Source organism: Tamandua tetradactyla, chromosome 13 (assembly GCF_023851605.1).
Source record: "Tamandua tetradactyla isolate mTamTet1 chromosome 13, mTamTet1.pri, whole genome shotgun sequence".
NCBI classification, from domain to species: Eukaryota; Metazoa; Chordata; class Mammalia; order Pilosa; family Myrmecophagidae; genus Tamandua; species Tamandua tetradactyla.
In genome coordinates, this window is record NC_135339.1 from 85,459,674 (window position 1) to 85,476,293 (window position 16,620).

Sequence of the window (16,620 nt, forward strand, 5' to 3'; positions counted from 1 at the left end):
ATTTACTGAGCACCTTTTGTATGCCAGACACAGTTCTAGGTGCCAAGGATATAGAAGGGAACAAAGCAGGCAAAAATCCTGCGCTCACTGAACTTACATTCTAACAAGAGGGTTCAGTATAATTTGTGCATTTCAACTATGACAGCTCTTTAACAAAGATAAATAGTATTGAATCAGGTGTCAGAGTGTGCCCTGTTGTATTAAGGAGACACTTTCTAGAAGTTGAGGCTCCAGACAATTTGGTATTGCATTATAAAACTAGTTTGTTTGGTGAAAATTAGAAATCAATCCTAGAAACTAGAATTAGGCAGGTTCTAGAATTTTGTCACTCTGAAAAAATATTTTCTCTATATTACGTCAATGAAATAGCCCTTCTTATCAATTCCTGGGAGATTGTGTTGATCTCGCAATCAATTAGTATATCTCAGTTTCTGCCTTCATGCATCCCTGTCCGTATTTCAGACTCAGGCAAGAAAACCTTTCTTACTTTTAATTTCACATTTCACGAGTTGTTTTATAGCTAATTTTGATGTACTTGAGATACAGATCTTTTATTTAAAAAGTATCATCTAAATTTCCTGTCTGTGGGTGGGATTTTTGTTTGGACTTCATCTTATTTTGGTTTCATTTTTATTTTATAATTTCAGCATCAGTTACGGAAAGGACCACTTCACCTGGTAATTTTCTTTTCTTTCTTGCTTTATGTACATCAGGGTTGCCTCACATGGCTTTGCATAGGGTTGGGGTTGGAGCTCATACCTCACATGAGACTAAATATATCAAGCTCATATCAACCTAACTCAAGGCACTCACGTGTTAATGGAATGAAATAGTAAATATAATTGAGAAGATATTGATCGTGCACTTTCCATATACAGGACAGGGAACATGAAGTTTGCACCTCTCCCTCCTTGGTACAAAAGCAGGTCTCTGAAGTCAAATGATAGTGATGGGGTTTCAGGCACATTCTCCTTATGGTCCACAAATGTGGGTATTCAGTGAGTTGTTATTTTAAAATGGTCACAGGACTTCAGTCATCTCAGGCAAAGTTTCTTCTCTAATCTGCATTTTCACAAAATAACAGAGTACCATATTCCACAAGTACAGTACACTAATCCAATGATTGCAAATTTAAAAAAGAATTACATGGTTAAATAAATTGGGGAAATGCCATTACCCTCTCTTAAAGATTCCTAGCCATTAGTATATTCAAGTCTCTGAAAAATCCTGTAGTAAGGAATTTTTTTTTAATCTGGTTTAAACCAAATGTTTCTCAATCTTTTTTGACCACTGAAATCTCTTGAGTAGAAATGTAGCATCCCTGGATTTGGAGTTAAAGAACCTGGAACTAAGTTCTGGCTCCATTGGGTAATAGTGGGTGAGTCCCTTTCTTTTCAGAGCCTCTGTTTCTTCATCTGAAGAGCATGAAGCATCAGCAGCTTGCCCCGGGAGTGAGTGCCAGGGCCTTGTATGAGCACAGTGATGATAGCTTCAAGTCAATTTTCCAGGGGAGAGCAACTTGTGTGCAGAGCCCTCTTCTGAGACCAGGCTTGGCTCTCTAATTTAAAAGTCCCATGTGGCCTTTTGTAAACTTCCTCCTTCTAGACATTTTGGGAGTCATTCTAGGGAAGCCTTGAGTTGACTTTTGCATGGCTAAATAAGTTGGAGAAATACCATCTCAACTCAATTTAGGTTTTCTCTGAACTGTAAGCAATCATGAAAGTAGCTCTTGGCCCATATTTCTAAAATCTCAGAGCCCTCTGCCAGTCTGCTAGAAACTGAGCTCTAAGGAAAATCAGAAAGTGAGAGATTTCTCTTTGTGGTTGGATCTGTGAGGATTGCCCACCAGGTCTTTTAGGCAAGGACAAGTTAGATATTATACCAGCACAGTGTAACATTTTTTCAACAGTTGAAAGAAACCTTAAAAGTTCTTCAGAAGTCATAAGCAAGTGGGCCAAGGGCCAATTTTGACCCTTTGCTGGGTTTTGATTCATACAACACAATTTTGGTCCATTGCAATGTTCAATTTTTTGGAGATATTAGAGGATGAATAATACTAGCATGGATTTCAGCAGGTCACCAGCTGGCTGGAGCTGAGCAGGGAAGGGTTGCCCCCTTTGTATGGGGCCTGTGCTCTCCAGTTTCCACCTGGTCCACACTACTCATTTCTGGACGTGCAGGCATCTTATCTGTGAGACTTGGAACCTCTCAACCCTTAATATGCACATAATTCCACCTGGAGATTTTGTTCTAACTCAGCTTCTGGTTCGGTATGCCCAGGTTGGTCCTAAGGACCTGAATTTCTAACAAGGTAATGCAGATGCTACTGGTCCATAGACTGGGTCTTCAGATGCAGCAGTTAAAGTTCAGAGAGGACAAGGGACTTATCCAAGGTCGCATCCTTGGTTATATGAGAGCAGAGACTAGAACCTGGACTCTTGAGTCCCCGTTCCAAGTATTACCTTGCCCACTGTTGATTTCTCCGAGCTTAATAAAACAGATTAGGAGAATCAAACAGGAACAGAATATAAACACAGCTGGGGCATAATTTGTGAATGGGGTGATTTAAAAAAATCTTTTCCAATGAATTCTATCAACAATGATGGTATTTAGCTACAACTTTCTCTAATATTTGCTTGTTTTGACAGTTCCTACCTCAGTTTCCATTACAGATTTGGGCCTTACAACTGGTAACAAGTTTTCTGCTATTTGTCCTATTATTACCTATCTAAGGCATATTGCTAGGCTAGATATTACCTAGATGTACAATTATATCCCACTTATTGAGGAGTCACTTATTGGCTGAGTTAACTCCTTGGAAAATAGACAAAGAGGGTCTCTCTGCAGCCAAATTGAGGTCTCAATGTCCAAGCTCAAATAAAGTTCTTTCACTTAAACTCTGGGCTATAGAGAAGGACACCCAGAAGTATTCCACAGAGCCTGTTGTTACTTTCTACACGTACACATAACAGTCTGTTCTCCATACTGATTGTTGGAGAGGGGATACAAGGGCTGGGTCGGGGGCGACTTTATAGAGGAGCCAGGTTTCAAGAGTAGAAAATACTAGTGGATAGCCTGACAGCCATGAAAGTGTTTAGAAAACCATAAAATGTCACGCGACTTTCTAAATATAGGACTTGAAGCAAAAATGCACACTTCCCTCAATGTCTTTGAGACATCTCTGTTTTACAGCCCTCAGCAATGATGATCTTCTTCTTAACAAACCTGAAATATGTAGATTGAAATAAGTTCAATCTCTTCAGTTTAAAAGAGCAGAGAAATGGGTTTCATGTCAGGAAAGTTTAATTTACAACAGTTTGTGTGTTTTGAATTTGGGTACTTAAAGGTTTTTTTTTCGAGGAGAAGGTGGGAAATAACTAGTTCCGATACCTGAATTTTTTCCAACCACAAAGCCTGGTAAATGAGATTGTACTAAGGAAAGATTTGTGCGTAACCAGAAAAAATATTTTTATGACCCATCGCTTGACATTCCTTTTGGTGTTTCATTTTCAGACCTAACTTCCACTTTGGCAGAAATGACTCTTTCACCAGGTAATGCCCTCTTTCCACTGCACTACAAATGTGGGCAAATGGGGCAGCAGGATGGCCTTTGTCATCGGGGCCAAGATCTGTACAGCCTTGGGGCCATGTAGTGTCAGGTTATCAGTGTCTTAATGCCAAGCATGGGGAGTGGGGGGTTGGAACAGTTGAGAGGGGACCTCCCTGGCTAAGCCGGGCCACCTGTCACAAGCTTTCCCACCATGGTGCAGCTCTTCTTCGTGGCACTTGTCACCATTGCAAGTTTACATTTTCATGTGTGATCATTTTATCTCACCTTCCTTCCCATGAGTCAGTTCACTCTTTGAGGACAGGAACCATGTCTAATTTTTTTTACTGTTTCACTCCAACACCAGCCTAAGCAGTTTTTGTGCTTCAAAACAGAAGGAAGAAAACAAGTTGAATATCAAACCATTCTTGTTTGCTATTTGATAGGTTGTAACCAATTATCTTTGTTTATTTCCATCATCTTTGACTATTGCTCTAACCACTTCAACAGGTAATTTAAATGTTATTTGGGGTTCCATCTTCCTTGCTATCAATTATTTTATTTGGTTTTCCAATAAGCTCATCAAACTATTGCTTATGTCCTGGCCAATTTTTTCATTCTTTTGTAATCTTCTGTGTTGTCTTTTTGCAATATGTTTCTGGCCAAATTCATAAAAGCCATCCCTGGATCTCTCAACAGTGATTGAACGTCCAGCTAGATGTATTGGCCAAGGGAAAAATTATTTCGGCCAATTCAGCCAAACTGTTAACCAAGTCCATTAAAACAATGAGCAATTAGTCATCTGCTGGACTGCCTCATAGTCTAACTTAATTACCTAACGTAATCATCCATGGGAGGAGTTTCTCCAAAAGACCAGCACCGAGTGGGTGTTGACAGAATGGCAGAGAGTCAAGCCATGATTGTCACTGGCCCTCCTGAGAAACTCAGGGACACTCGGTGGGGACCAACCGGGCTGTGTGCTGGGTGGGCTCTGTGCCAAAGCACTGAGGGGTACAGAGCTGTGTAATCGATTTCAAGAGAAGGCTGGTTGGGATTTTCCCAGGAGTTTCTGGTATAATTGCATTCAAAAACTACAAATTGAGTGTCGGAGTTTGTTTGCTGTTGGTTTTTTAGAAATTTTCCTCCTCTGAGCTTGAGTCTCACTTTAGTTACTTCCTTCTTTTTCATTCTCTTCTTAATTATTTTCAATTCCCAAACTTTTTTTTTCATATTTTATTAATTTTTTTAAAAGGCTCCTGGATCCCCAAACAGAGTAGATCGTTCCTTATGCTTCTTTGTTTGCCTGTGCTTTCCTTATTATTGCAGTTCTTTAAATATTGCAGTCATTTGTTTGTGTGCCCATGTTTCCTTCGCTTTTCTAATTAATTAATTATTTTTATTTTTTTTTACAAACAAACACTCCTCTGCCTCCCACCCCTTGAGCATAGGAGTTTTGAGCAGAGATGCAATAAAGAGGAGACTCTTTCCTACTCCAGGTACTGAATGAACTGAGAAACAAAATATCAGAGTCATAGGATGAAACATCATAGGATGCAGCCTCTGTTAGTGAGTTGGAAGGCAACACCTAGTACAAGAGCCAAATAAGTCTGCCACCCCCTTCTCACCCTCAGGCCAGACCTGGGGACAGCCCACCTAGGGAAAGTTCCTGTCTCCAGGACCATCCCTGGGTCAATGCCTCCCACTGGTTTGAGGGGAAGAAAAACAAATCCTCTATTCACAGAATGTTAATTAGATTAACCCCATACACTCAAGAAACTTAAGCCAATGCCTGTTGCCCTCCAAATGGGTAACCTGCAACCTCCAAGGAGAGCCATTAAAGGGCGGGAAAGAGGAATGGAGAGCCGAGGAGTGGGGGAGGCTTGGAGCCAATGGGAGACCCTAAAAATGCCCTGCTGTCTAGATAGCAGGAAGACAAGCCTGACCAGTCACCCTGACCTACAAATGTCACCCTTATGTCTCCTGCATCTTCTAGATACATGTGTGTCCACTGCGTCTGTCTCATTATTGGCTCTTTATTTTTATTCACCTGCAGCTTCAACTTCAACAGCTGTGACCTCCGCACCAGGTAAACACCCTGCTGTCCCATAAGTGTTCCCTCTTCAAGTTCTATTTACCAGACTAGGTTGTTGCATGAACATTTTGTCTCCAACATAAGCCTCAGTAAAAACAGAAACCCAGGAGTCCTGTCTACTATTTAAGTTTCTTCTCTTTGCGCATAGATACCTCTTCAGTCCCAGAAGAAGTGACCACTCCATCTGGTAAAGTCTCTCGCATTGTGCTGTTTAAGTTGATGTGGCCAACTTCTCATTTGTCATGCTCTGTTTAGAAAATGAGCCTATTCAATGACCATTCGAACCATAAGCATCTTATTCCCTTCATTTATTCACAGATGCATCTTCAACCTCAGCAGAAGTGGATAGTCCCTTTGGTAATGTTTTCTGTCTGTCAAAATTCTTAAGTTAGATATGATCAACTTTTTATCTTTATATTTTGAAAATGAATATGCATACTGAACATTTTGTCTATAGTATAGTCTCAATGTAAGCATAAGCCTTTTCATTACAAATTAAGCTGTCGGTCAAGCCAACATTGCATTGTCTTTCCACTGATATTTGAATTTAGTTCTTCATTTGCAGATACAACTCCCACTTCAGACAAAGCATCTTCTTCACCAGGTATGTTCTCTGACTCTTTCAAGAACCCTGATGAGGGACTTTCCCAGAAACCCTTAGCCCAATGAGAGTTCGTGCACCAAGAGTAAGCACTTCTGGGCGGGCCACAGTGGCTCAGTGGCAGAGTTCTCGCCTGCCATGCCAGAGACCCGGATTCGATTCCCAGTGCCTGCCCATGCAAAAAAAAAAAAAAAAGAGTAAGCACTTCTGTTTCCCCAGGAGAGGTCAGGAGACCTGCTAATTCCTTACAAGTTCCTCCCGAGTCCCTCCCAGAGCAGATTCCAGGTCCCTACCGAAGGCACTGAAGGTGGATGCTGGGGACAGGATGAATGAGATAACACAGTGTCAAATGTGTCTTTGGAGAAGACCTTAGAGATGGCCTCATCCAGCGAGTCTCACATGTTACCATATATGGGAACCACTTGGAGAACCTGTTAAAATTCTGGTTCAGTGCCTCCAGGTGGGGCCTGAAGTCTGCTCTCAAGGGTCATGGGCCGCATTTGTTGAGTAAGGCTCTGGACCCCTCCCCTCACTTTGGGGGAAAATGAGGCCCAGGGAAGGAAGAAACTTGTCTCCAAGGTCATAGAGATGCAGCAAAGCCAAGCCAGCCTCCCAACACTCACGCAAAGTCCACCTGTGGGATTTCTCCGGGCCCCTGGGATACTGATCCTGCAGTAACAAGACTCTGCCACTTTCTTCATTTTCTTTCTTTTAATTCTTGGCTACTTTGAAGACATATGGGCTATAAGGTAAAACCCAGTGAAGCCAAAGTGTAGGATCTTTTTGCTTATATTTAACATTATTTTCCTCCTTTCCTCCCTCCCTTTCTCCATTTCTTCCTCACCACCCTGTGACCTTACCTTCAGTAGAAGACTCATTCATTTGTAACTCTCCCTGACTCTTGCACAGGACATGGGGTGAGCTTTTTTTTGTAGACCTGGCTGAAAACAATTAGGTTGTTTTTTATACAGATTAGGTGGCACTCATACATCCTTCATGGAAGTATGGCAGCCAAAACCACTCCCTGTTCTTACAGGAAGTGCCTTTTGCAGTGTAAGGACCCTGCGGAGGGCCTGAAACCATTACCTCCCTCCCTCTCACTCCTGATTCACCTTGGGCCCAGGATGAATGCTGGTTCCTCCATCTTAAGCTCTTGAAAGCAGGGTGGTGTAGAAAGAGCAAGTACCCTGGAGTCTCAGAAGTTTGAATCACAAATGACCTGGGCATGTTCACAATGCCACTGTCTCCATTTCCTCATCTCTAAAACAGTGAGAGTACTGACCTTGCACAGTTATTGTGAGGAATAGAAGTGCAAATTACCTGACACATCATAGATACTGTAAATGGGAATTTTTATTGTTCTGCCTTGCAAAATACCAATTTATCATATACAATTTCACCTTTGAGTATGTAAATCTACAAGAAAAGTGATCAGGATGGATTCTGTGGGATACTGCTATGGAATAGTTTTCTTTTCATAAACTATAATCTGTGATGTAAAATTTCAATGAAGCCAAGTTTTAACACTTAGAAATTTTTTGTTGTTCTTTTTGGCAGCCACAGATCCTATTTCAGCAGAAATGACAGCCTTACCTGGTAACTATCATCTGCCTATTGCTAGATTAGTATTTTGTTTCATAATAATTTATTCTACCATACTCTATCTAATAAAGTCCATTTCTCTGCCTGCTTTCCTCCATAGAGTCATAATGTGGAGTCATGCCTCCCAAAGATGATCTTTCTCATATCTAAAAATGTCTCCAAGGAATCTGATTTGATTTTCTTCTCGTTATTTTCAGTACCTGTAAATCTGGTTCTCATAAACTGTAGCACTTTTGTATACTTCCTTACAAAACTTCAGTACATTCATAATGTTTCTTTTCTGATAATTAAATAAATTATTTCATGCTGGGGAGAAGAAACAGGATAAACACCATTTGTCAAATTTTGATGCCAAGAAAATAAAAATTCATGGGCTGAATTTCTATAACCAGACCAAAGTTAATGGGTGTCTGAAATTAGAGAAACCACTGGTCCTTTTTCAGCTTTAATTATACATATGTGACTTTGATGGTGCACATTTTTCACAGTTTTTTTTCTTCTTTTTTACAGTTACAATTTCGGTGGATGCAGAAATGGTCCCTTTACCTGGTAATATTTAGTTTGTTTCTAAGCACTAAAGTTACTATCTCTCTGTTAATATTTTTTTCAAGTCTTCCATTCTTTACAGAGATCAGTTATCATCCTGTAGGTATGGCTGTGCAGACAGATGTGTGTGCACACACCTTTCTGAGCCAGTGTGTATCCTTTACAGAAATGTTCCAAACCCCTGGAACCCCTCTCCATACTGATGCTCTTCTCTGGGGGCCATTTTGAGTTTCTAGGGATAAAGTGGCTTCTGGGTGGTAGGCCAGCAGTTTTCTGGGCTCTAGATTCAGTTTGGGTGCTCACAGCTCCGTCCCCTGCTGGGAGCTGCAGGACACTGCACATATCAACACAGCTTCCTCTGCTGCCTGCCCTTGTGCTGTCTCCATCTGGACCACATCAGGCCTTTCTCTGGGGAAGGTGCCTCCTCCAGCCCTGCTAGAATCAGCACATTCCCTTCACAGGGCTCTTACACACACAACCTGGGGCTCTCTTCCCTCCAGGTGGGGCTGGGAGGCAAGGGAACAATGGAATCATTTGATCCTCCATTTATATGGGCAGGCACTGGGAATTGAACCTGGGTCCCTGGCATGGCAGGTGAGAACTCTGTCACTGAGCCACAATTGCCCACCCTATTTTTTTTAATAACGTTGTTCACTCAACAAATATTTGTTGAGGCCCTACTATGAGCCAAAAATTTCTGTCCTGATGGGGCTGGCATTCTAGAGGAAGATGCAGACAATAAACAATATGCATATTAAATAAGTGAATTTTACTTTTACAGTATTATAATACTTATGCAACATACATATAATATATATAATATAATAATTACGTATCAATATGGTATTTAAAAAGTGATCAGTGCTACGGATAAAACAAAAAATAGAGCAGAACCAGAAGAGCTGATAAGGGTGCAATTTTAATTTGAATGATGCAATTTTAACTTGAGTTTCAACCTCTCAGTTGAACAAAGACATGAATGAGGTGGGGGAATTATCCCTGCAAACACCCAGGGAAAGAATATTCCAGATGCAGCCAATAGTTGGTACAAAGGTCCCTAAGCAGCCACGTTTTAGCATCAGTAGCTCATGCACTCAGACCTTCCATAGGTTTCCTCTAGTGTGTTCTCAGTCCACTGGCCTGAACTGCCTTCCCTCTATAGGACCCTGGCTCTGGCATGCCACAGACAGGCTGAGATGCTGCTCATCCTGGGCCTGTTTTGCCCCCTGCCCACCAGCCTCCAGCCCATCTGCCTCCAGCCCTAGAGCCCTACTATCCCACACCCAATCCCTGCCTGTCTGTCATGCCCCTGGGTGTCCCTGGGTATCCTGGCTTGCTGTGTAACCACAATGAGGAGTGATTTTTAGCCTCCTTTTTTATTCGTGGTAACTAAAAGTCTCTCTGATCTCTTATTCAGAGGACACTCATCAGATAGCTCAGAGGTAGAAACCTCCTAGCCTGAGAGCCAGAAAGGACTGAATGTCAGAACAGCTCACTCGGGAAATAAAATGCAAGTTAGCAGCTCACATAAACCAAATTTTGGGTTATTTTTCAACTTGCTATTAGACCTAAAAGCCGAGCCACTTTTAAGAATCTTGAGATCTACAATTTGTTCTACTTGATAACAACCATCTGAAAGATGACGATAATTATGATAGTGATTTTGAAGGTGATGGTGGTGATAACAGTAGTGGTTGCTGTTGCAGTGAGATAACTCACACTTGTATAGCATCTGCTTAGTGTGAGTACTGTAAACATCACCTCACTGAATCTCACACTCTGAAACAGAAAATATGACGGGCCCTATTCTACCTGGGAGGAAACAGATATTTTAAAAGTCAACAATTTGCCCAGGGTCACACAGACAACACCTGGGGTAGAAATAAGATCAATCACATTCCTTTATTGCTTGTATCACCAACAAAACTAACATGTGTGAAAAAATGAATGATTCATGCAATATGGTAAGGGATGTGGGTCAATTTTACCTTGGTAGTCAGCCAACAACTAAGACATCAGCAACACAACTTGTGAACGCTGTCACAAACCAAAAACTGACCTACTGAGACCTCACTCCAAAGACAATGACCTTTGTTCATAATTCTAACAAGCACCGTTATTTTGCTCCTGATATTGCAGCAACAGATTAGACCAGGACACTGCAGCCACAGAGAGACCCAAGCCAGGAGTGCATATGGCCTTCACCAAGCGGCTCCCCTGTGCCAAACAGCAGGAAATTGACAACCACACTCAGTTGGAGACCAATTCATATAAACACAAAACATTTTATACAAGCCTATGGCTGCAGCACCACCAACATAATGTCGTTTTTAATTATATTTACTTTTTCAAGTCAACTTTTTGAAGTATGCTTCATGCACAATAAAATGCACGTCTAGGAGATGTGTCTAAAGTATGCATCCCTTTATGATAACCACCACCACTATCAAGATGTAGGGCATTTTCATCGCCCCAGAAAGCTCCTTCGCAGAATCCCTCCCACCTCCACCCCAGGCGACCACCAGCCTGCTTTCTGCCCCTATCATTAGATTTCATTTTCTAGACTGTTATATAAACGGACTCATATATGACACGCTCTTTGGTGTCTGACTTCTTTCGCTCAACAAGTCTGTTTTGAAATTCACCCACGTGGTTCCAAGTAGTAACAGGACTTTGTTCCTTTTTTATTGTGCTTATTAATATTCCATTGTGTAGACACCCCACAGTCTATTTACCCATTTTCCTGTAGATGGACATCTGGACCATTCTGTTTTTGGCTTTTGTGGAGAAAGCTGCTATGAACATCACCTACAAATCTTTCTGCAGGCAGGCATTTTCATTTATCTCGAGTAGATACCCAGGGATGGACTAGCTGCGTCACATAATACAGTTTTATCATTAAAATACTGGCTCTGACTCATCAAGAGTAAAATAAATATTGTTGGGTCTATTCCTTTGATGAGTCGAGGCCCTTGCCTCGTTTTAGAACAATTAATTGTCTTCCAGAGATCTGCTGTGGTTGCTTCCACCTGTTGGTTTCTTTCGTTCTGTTTGAGATTTTGCATTTTTGTTTAAAAGATTATGCCCTTAGGTATCTGAGAAACTAGATGGTCCAAAATGGTCATTCCTAGAGGGCTTCAGGTAATTAAGGCTTTATTTTTTTGTCAGAGAGTGAGAGAGCGAGAGCTAGGGACCAATCAAGTCAGCAGTGGAACTCATCGCGGTGTTCCTTTCTTTTCTATTGCCACTGACAAATGACACCCTAAAATGCCGTCCGGCGGTGGGGGCGCACCCACGGGTTTCTTCTCACACGCGTCCTTCTCTTGCCCCCCGCAGACCTGCCCCTGCGCCTGGCCGGCGGGCGGAGCCGCTGCGAGGGGCGGCTGGAGGTTCGGCACCAGGGCGAGTGGGGCACGGTGTGTGACGACCACTGGGACATCCAGGACGCCCGCGTGGTCTGCCGCCTGCTGGGCTGCGGCCGGGCACTGGGCGCCCCGGGACACGGCCGCTTCGGCCCGGGCGCGGGGCCCATCCTGCTGGACGACGTGCGCTGCGCGGGCCACGAGGACACGCTGGAGCGCTGCGTACACGCGGGCTGGGGGCGCCACAACTGCCACCACGCAGAGGACGCGGGCGTGGTCTGCGCAGGTACCGCCGCCGCCCTCCGCGCCCAGGCCCGGGTGTACCCGCGCCTCCGCCCCCGGCACCTGCCCTCTCCGCTCTCCCAGCTGTCCTAAGGTCGAAATTCACCACCCCAGGGGACGGCAGTCTGGCCCCCGCCCCAGAGCCAGGGGTAACAAAACAAATACTTTAGGGCATGTGAGTTGTATGAGCTTCGTGATGAATGCTTTAATTCCATACACTTGGGATTTTATTAATCAGTTTTGTCTCATTCCAATCTAGCACAAAATTAGTCTTTTTTAAACTAAAAGATTCTAAGGACAAAGCTTGGAGCGCCAGTGTAATAAAATGATTGAAGAGGTAAGAATTGCTGCTGCCGGGTAGCCTGCAGTTTGTCCAGTCCTTTTTTCAGTCTCTGTCCAGGGAACAATCCTGGATGCTCCTCTTCACCTAGACTCAGCCCTCAAAACTCAAAAAGACACCTTAAAGCATCCTGGGTTCCCTGTGGCCCTTCCACCCAGGATCTGGGCTGCACTTTTCCTAGAATATTCTTTATTATCACCTACATCTACCTTGGCATTCTCAGCTCCAAAGGTTGACCACCTTCTGTGTGCTTATAGTTGTCCCGGATTAACCCATGTGCATCTCAAGGAGCTAGGGAATTCTGAGACTTGGTGAATAAATACATCGGCTCTCACCTTGTCTGTTCCATTCTTAGTTTTTTACTTAAATCACAGGAATTACCATTGTCATTATCTCTATGTGGGAGGGACTCTGGTGGTCTTAGGTAGAAACAGGGCTGACATGGAAAAGCTATGAGAGCCCCATTAAGGCATGCATGAATGGGGCACAGGACCCAGCAGTTTGAGTCTGTGCTGGGATCCGTCAGGCCCTTGCCTCCCAAACCCTCACTTCCGTTGTGTTTATCCACAATTCCAGCCATTCCTGGTGGAATGTACATGGTAATTCATTTTCCCCTCTTGGATTATATACCACAGGGTGGGGGTGAAGGGTCCTTTTTGACGGGGGCACATGTCTGAAGGACCGGTGTTCTGGGACCAGGGTGTCTGGAGGGGCGGAATGGATCTGGCTGGCTGTGCTTTCAGGCCTGGACTTTGGCCCAGTGTTTCTCTCCCGACTAGCTTCCTGCCTGGGGAAGCCTTTGTGAACCACAAAGAACATCTTCCCCAACCTGAGGTTCCAACTGTGCCACGTGGTGGGAAGGGGCAGCAGTCAGTGTTCATACACAGGGCAGTGTCTGTAGCCTGCAAAGCCCTTGGTTTCCTGCTCTCTTGCTCTGATAATTCATGGTGCTGGTGGCACCCAAATTCTCAACATCACTGGGCAAATGCAGAATCCCTTTCTAAGTATTCTCATAAGACTTTCCTCCAGTTTAACAGCTAAACTAAATGAGTCCATTCACCTACATTTCCTGTTTACTGGTGGCTGCACAGTCCTCTGTCAATGTTTCATTCAGCATAGTTGATGTTTGCTTTTCATTATTTCTCCCCTCCCCAGGTCCAGCTGACTCTGTTGTTCCCAAGGACAATGGTAAACCTTCTCCCCTCCCAGGGTCTGCAGCTGTCTGGGGAACCAGTTTCTGTGAGGGCAGTTGGGGGGCAGTTCCTGCATTTCCATTGAGAGCTCCTACATTTCCATCCACTCGTTTTGCTTCCACTGTCTTTCCAACCTGCTTCTTAATCAGAGGCCCAGATGGATGCGTGTCCAGGCTCAGGTGTTCTCAACATGTGAAATGAGCTGTCCTTTAAATCTTTGGATGAAGTGCTGGCTCAGTCCATTGGGACTTGTGCTGTAGGTAGCATCCCCCATGGTTGTGCTGCTCCACAGCCTTTCTGGAAGAATCAATGAGCGTCAAGTTAGGGGAGGGGGGTGAAGAGAGCTAAGCCAGGGCACTGTCCAAGGGGCTTTGATAAAGTAGACCCACATCCCTGACCTTCACACTGAGCGCATGCGGTTGCCTTTATGAGGCTCTCCCTGTGCTCCTCCTGCTGCAGCCCAGCTCTCCTGCTTGCCTCACCTCTTCCAAGCCACCATTGACCGGGGCTACCTCCGGAGGCTGGGCTACTCCTCCTGGAACATCCACTTAAATGACGAGCTATGTCGCCCCCGAGTCACGGGGCGCTACCTGATCTTCACCATCCCTTATGGCCGCTGCGGCACGGTCCGGCAGGTAAGAGACTGACAAGGCAGTGGTACCCTTCCTTCTGTGGATGGAGGCCAAGAAGAGAAGCTCTCCTCTTAACAGGGGCAGAGAAAAGGCATGACCCATGACTTCATTTCTGAGATCCCTGAGACCCAGGGCAGTTTACTAATCTGCCTGAAACTTGCCTTCCTTTTGGGAACCTGGGATACACCTGAGGCCTTCATCACAGCAAAGAGTGTTAATGGATGGATGAAGGAATGGGTGTATTAGCTGATGTTTTCTTAGCTCCAAAGCACTTTTCACAATTTGTTTCTTTATCACAGCATTAGTACACACCCACCATGTATAAACTATAACAATGGGTCAGGGAGAGGACAGATTTCTGTCTGTCTTACTGCTATGTTTCACCCAGCTACCTAGCTAGCTATTTTGCATTCAAGAATGCAAATATCTAGGACATTTGCATACAGTGAAATACATATTCTGATTTACTTTACATTAATCATCTGCCTATTTCAATAAACACTAACATTAAAGTTAAGAAAGCACATGTACCAACGACGTATAAAGAGTATGTAACCATGAAATCAGTTTTCTCAGTATATTGAACAGTAAAAACATAATCAAAAGCAAGGTCCTATGCTGTTCTTCTATTCTTTGACATCCCTGTTTAAAAACACACAAGCCAGCCCAGAAAACACTTGGCATTTTTTAAAGTTGGATTTATTCAGTCTACATGCTCCCAAATAACTCCTTTAACTCCATACTTTACTGTTTGTCTGTTATTTGGTTGTACAGACCATACTCATTCTTATCCTGTATGCTCTGAAAATTCTGCCTCAGAGATTTCTGCCCCAGGAGCCAAGCTGGAAGCCCTCCTGTATCTATAAAGAGGGCAGCCCCGGGGGCTTCCAGGCCAACCAGGAGGACCCTGTGAGTGTCCTCTTGGCATTGGCTGGCCCAGTAGCAAGCCTTGTATGCTGACCCCAGTGCTAGGGGGAGAGGACACAGTGGAGACAGGAATAACCTGGAGTGACGGCCAGTCCCAGGCCACCCACCACCGCATCGGGGTCAGTGCCTGAATTGAGAGTCAGTGAACAAGTCATATTCCAGGTGTAGAGGTTGCAGTGGCCAAAAAGACTGACACAGTCCCTGCTTCACAGCTTGAACGTGCAAAAGAGGGGAGGCAGACACTGAGCAAATGCATGTATGAGAGTCCTTTTACAAGCAGAAGGGTGGGAAGACATAAAACAAGGAGCAGGATAGAAGAGCGATTTAGGGTGGAAGAGAAGCTGCTTTGAATAGGATAGTCAAGAAGCTGAGGACTCCACGATGAGATGGAGCAGTCTGGTAAGGAGGAGCTGGAGGAGGCTCCCTGCAGAAGAATCTGCAGGTGCAAAGGCCCTGAGGCTGCAGCAAGCTTGAAGGGTGTGAGGAAGAGATGCAAGGCCTGGGTAAGCACACGGAAACCTAAGGTGAGGTTAAAAAGGTGGGGTAGGGGCTTGTAGCCATGGAACTTGGCTCTTATTCTAAGCTGTGCATTCTTAATAAGGACAAATCACCTTCAAAAGGGGTATATTGATTATTATAGACCAAAAAAAATACAATTTAGTCTTTTTCGTATAAAGCCCAGATATACATGTAGTATACAGAATATTTGTACAGTATACGCAATATATACATTGTATTAAAATTTCATGGTGAGAGTGGGGGGTGGAAGCGAATAGGAAAGAAGAGGTCTAAAATTGTCCTGCAGAGGGGAAAATAATTTAAAAATATTGAGAAACTCTGGTCTAAGCTGACAGGTTAGTCCTTGAAGAGCTCTGAGGCAGAATCTCAGGACCTGATTTACACCAGCCCAAGATTCCTTGTGCAAATGCCCCTGGGCAGGCCGAGTCTCTGGGCGTCCACATGGGGTGTGGGAAGGAGGCAGGGAGAGGATGCCCTCAGCCCCTCCCAGGCCCCAACTAGTCATGGTGGAATTGAAGGAACAAGGTTAAGAGCAGAGGTCCACAGCTCAAGGGGAGTCCAAACTGGTCTGGGGTCAAAGGCAGGGGAAGCTGGAAGAGGGCAGAAGAGGTCCCATGGGGTGATGGCCTGCGGTGGCCTGGAAGAGAGCACGAATCCAAGGGACGGGGATGTAGAGGAATTCGGCAGAGAGGGAGCTCCGAGTCGGTGAGACCTGCAGCCAGCCTGGGCCTCCCACACCATGGCCATCACAGGAGGGAAGGAGAGGCCAGGCGTACACTCCTGGGGGCTCTGCACATACACTAGACCCCAAGGAGCGAGGCCATTCAGAACTTAGCGCCCAAGAGGTCAGGCCCTGGGCTCTGGCAAGGCAGCAAGATGGCGCCAGGCAAGTGGGTGAGGAGAGATCTCTGCTTAGAAAGGAAAGTGCTTGTCAGGAAGCCAAGCACCCTGACCGCCAACCCTCCCCTCACCCAACA

The 16,620-nt window shown here is 44.4% G+C and overlaps 1 protein-coding gene across 1 annotated transcript in view; it reads left to right on the forward strand.

Moving 5' to 3' along the window:
• The window catches only part of LOC143653434 (scavenger receptor cysteine-rich domain-containing protein DMBT1-like), a 90,811-nt gene that overhangs the window by 70,097 nt on the left and 4,094 nt on the right, over positions 1–16,620 (forward strand). The window contains exons 49-60 of the mRNA XM_077124464.1: positions 648–677; positions 2,649–2,690; positions 3,514–3,552; positions 5,601–5,633; positions 5,788–5,826; positions 5,958–5,996; positions 6,205–6,243; positions 7,798–7,836; positions 8,353–8,391; positions 11,725–12,036; positions 13,528–13,560; positions 14,025–14,200. Coding sequence (XP_076980579.1) covers positions 648–677; positions 2,649–2,690; positions 3,514–3,552; positions 5,601–5,633; positions 5,788–5,826; positions 5,958–5,996; positions 6,205–6,243; positions 7,798–7,836; positions 8,353–8,391; positions 11,725–12,036; positions 13,528–13,560; positions 14,025–14,200 — 860 coding nt within the window. The remainder of the gene's footprint in view (positions 1–647; positions 678–2,648; positions 2,691–3,513; positions 3,553–5,600; positions 5,634–5,787; positions 5,827–5,957; positions 5,997–6,204; positions 6,244–7,797; positions 7,837–8,352; positions 8,392–11,724; positions 12,037–13,527; positions 13,561–14,024; positions 14,201–16,620) is intronic.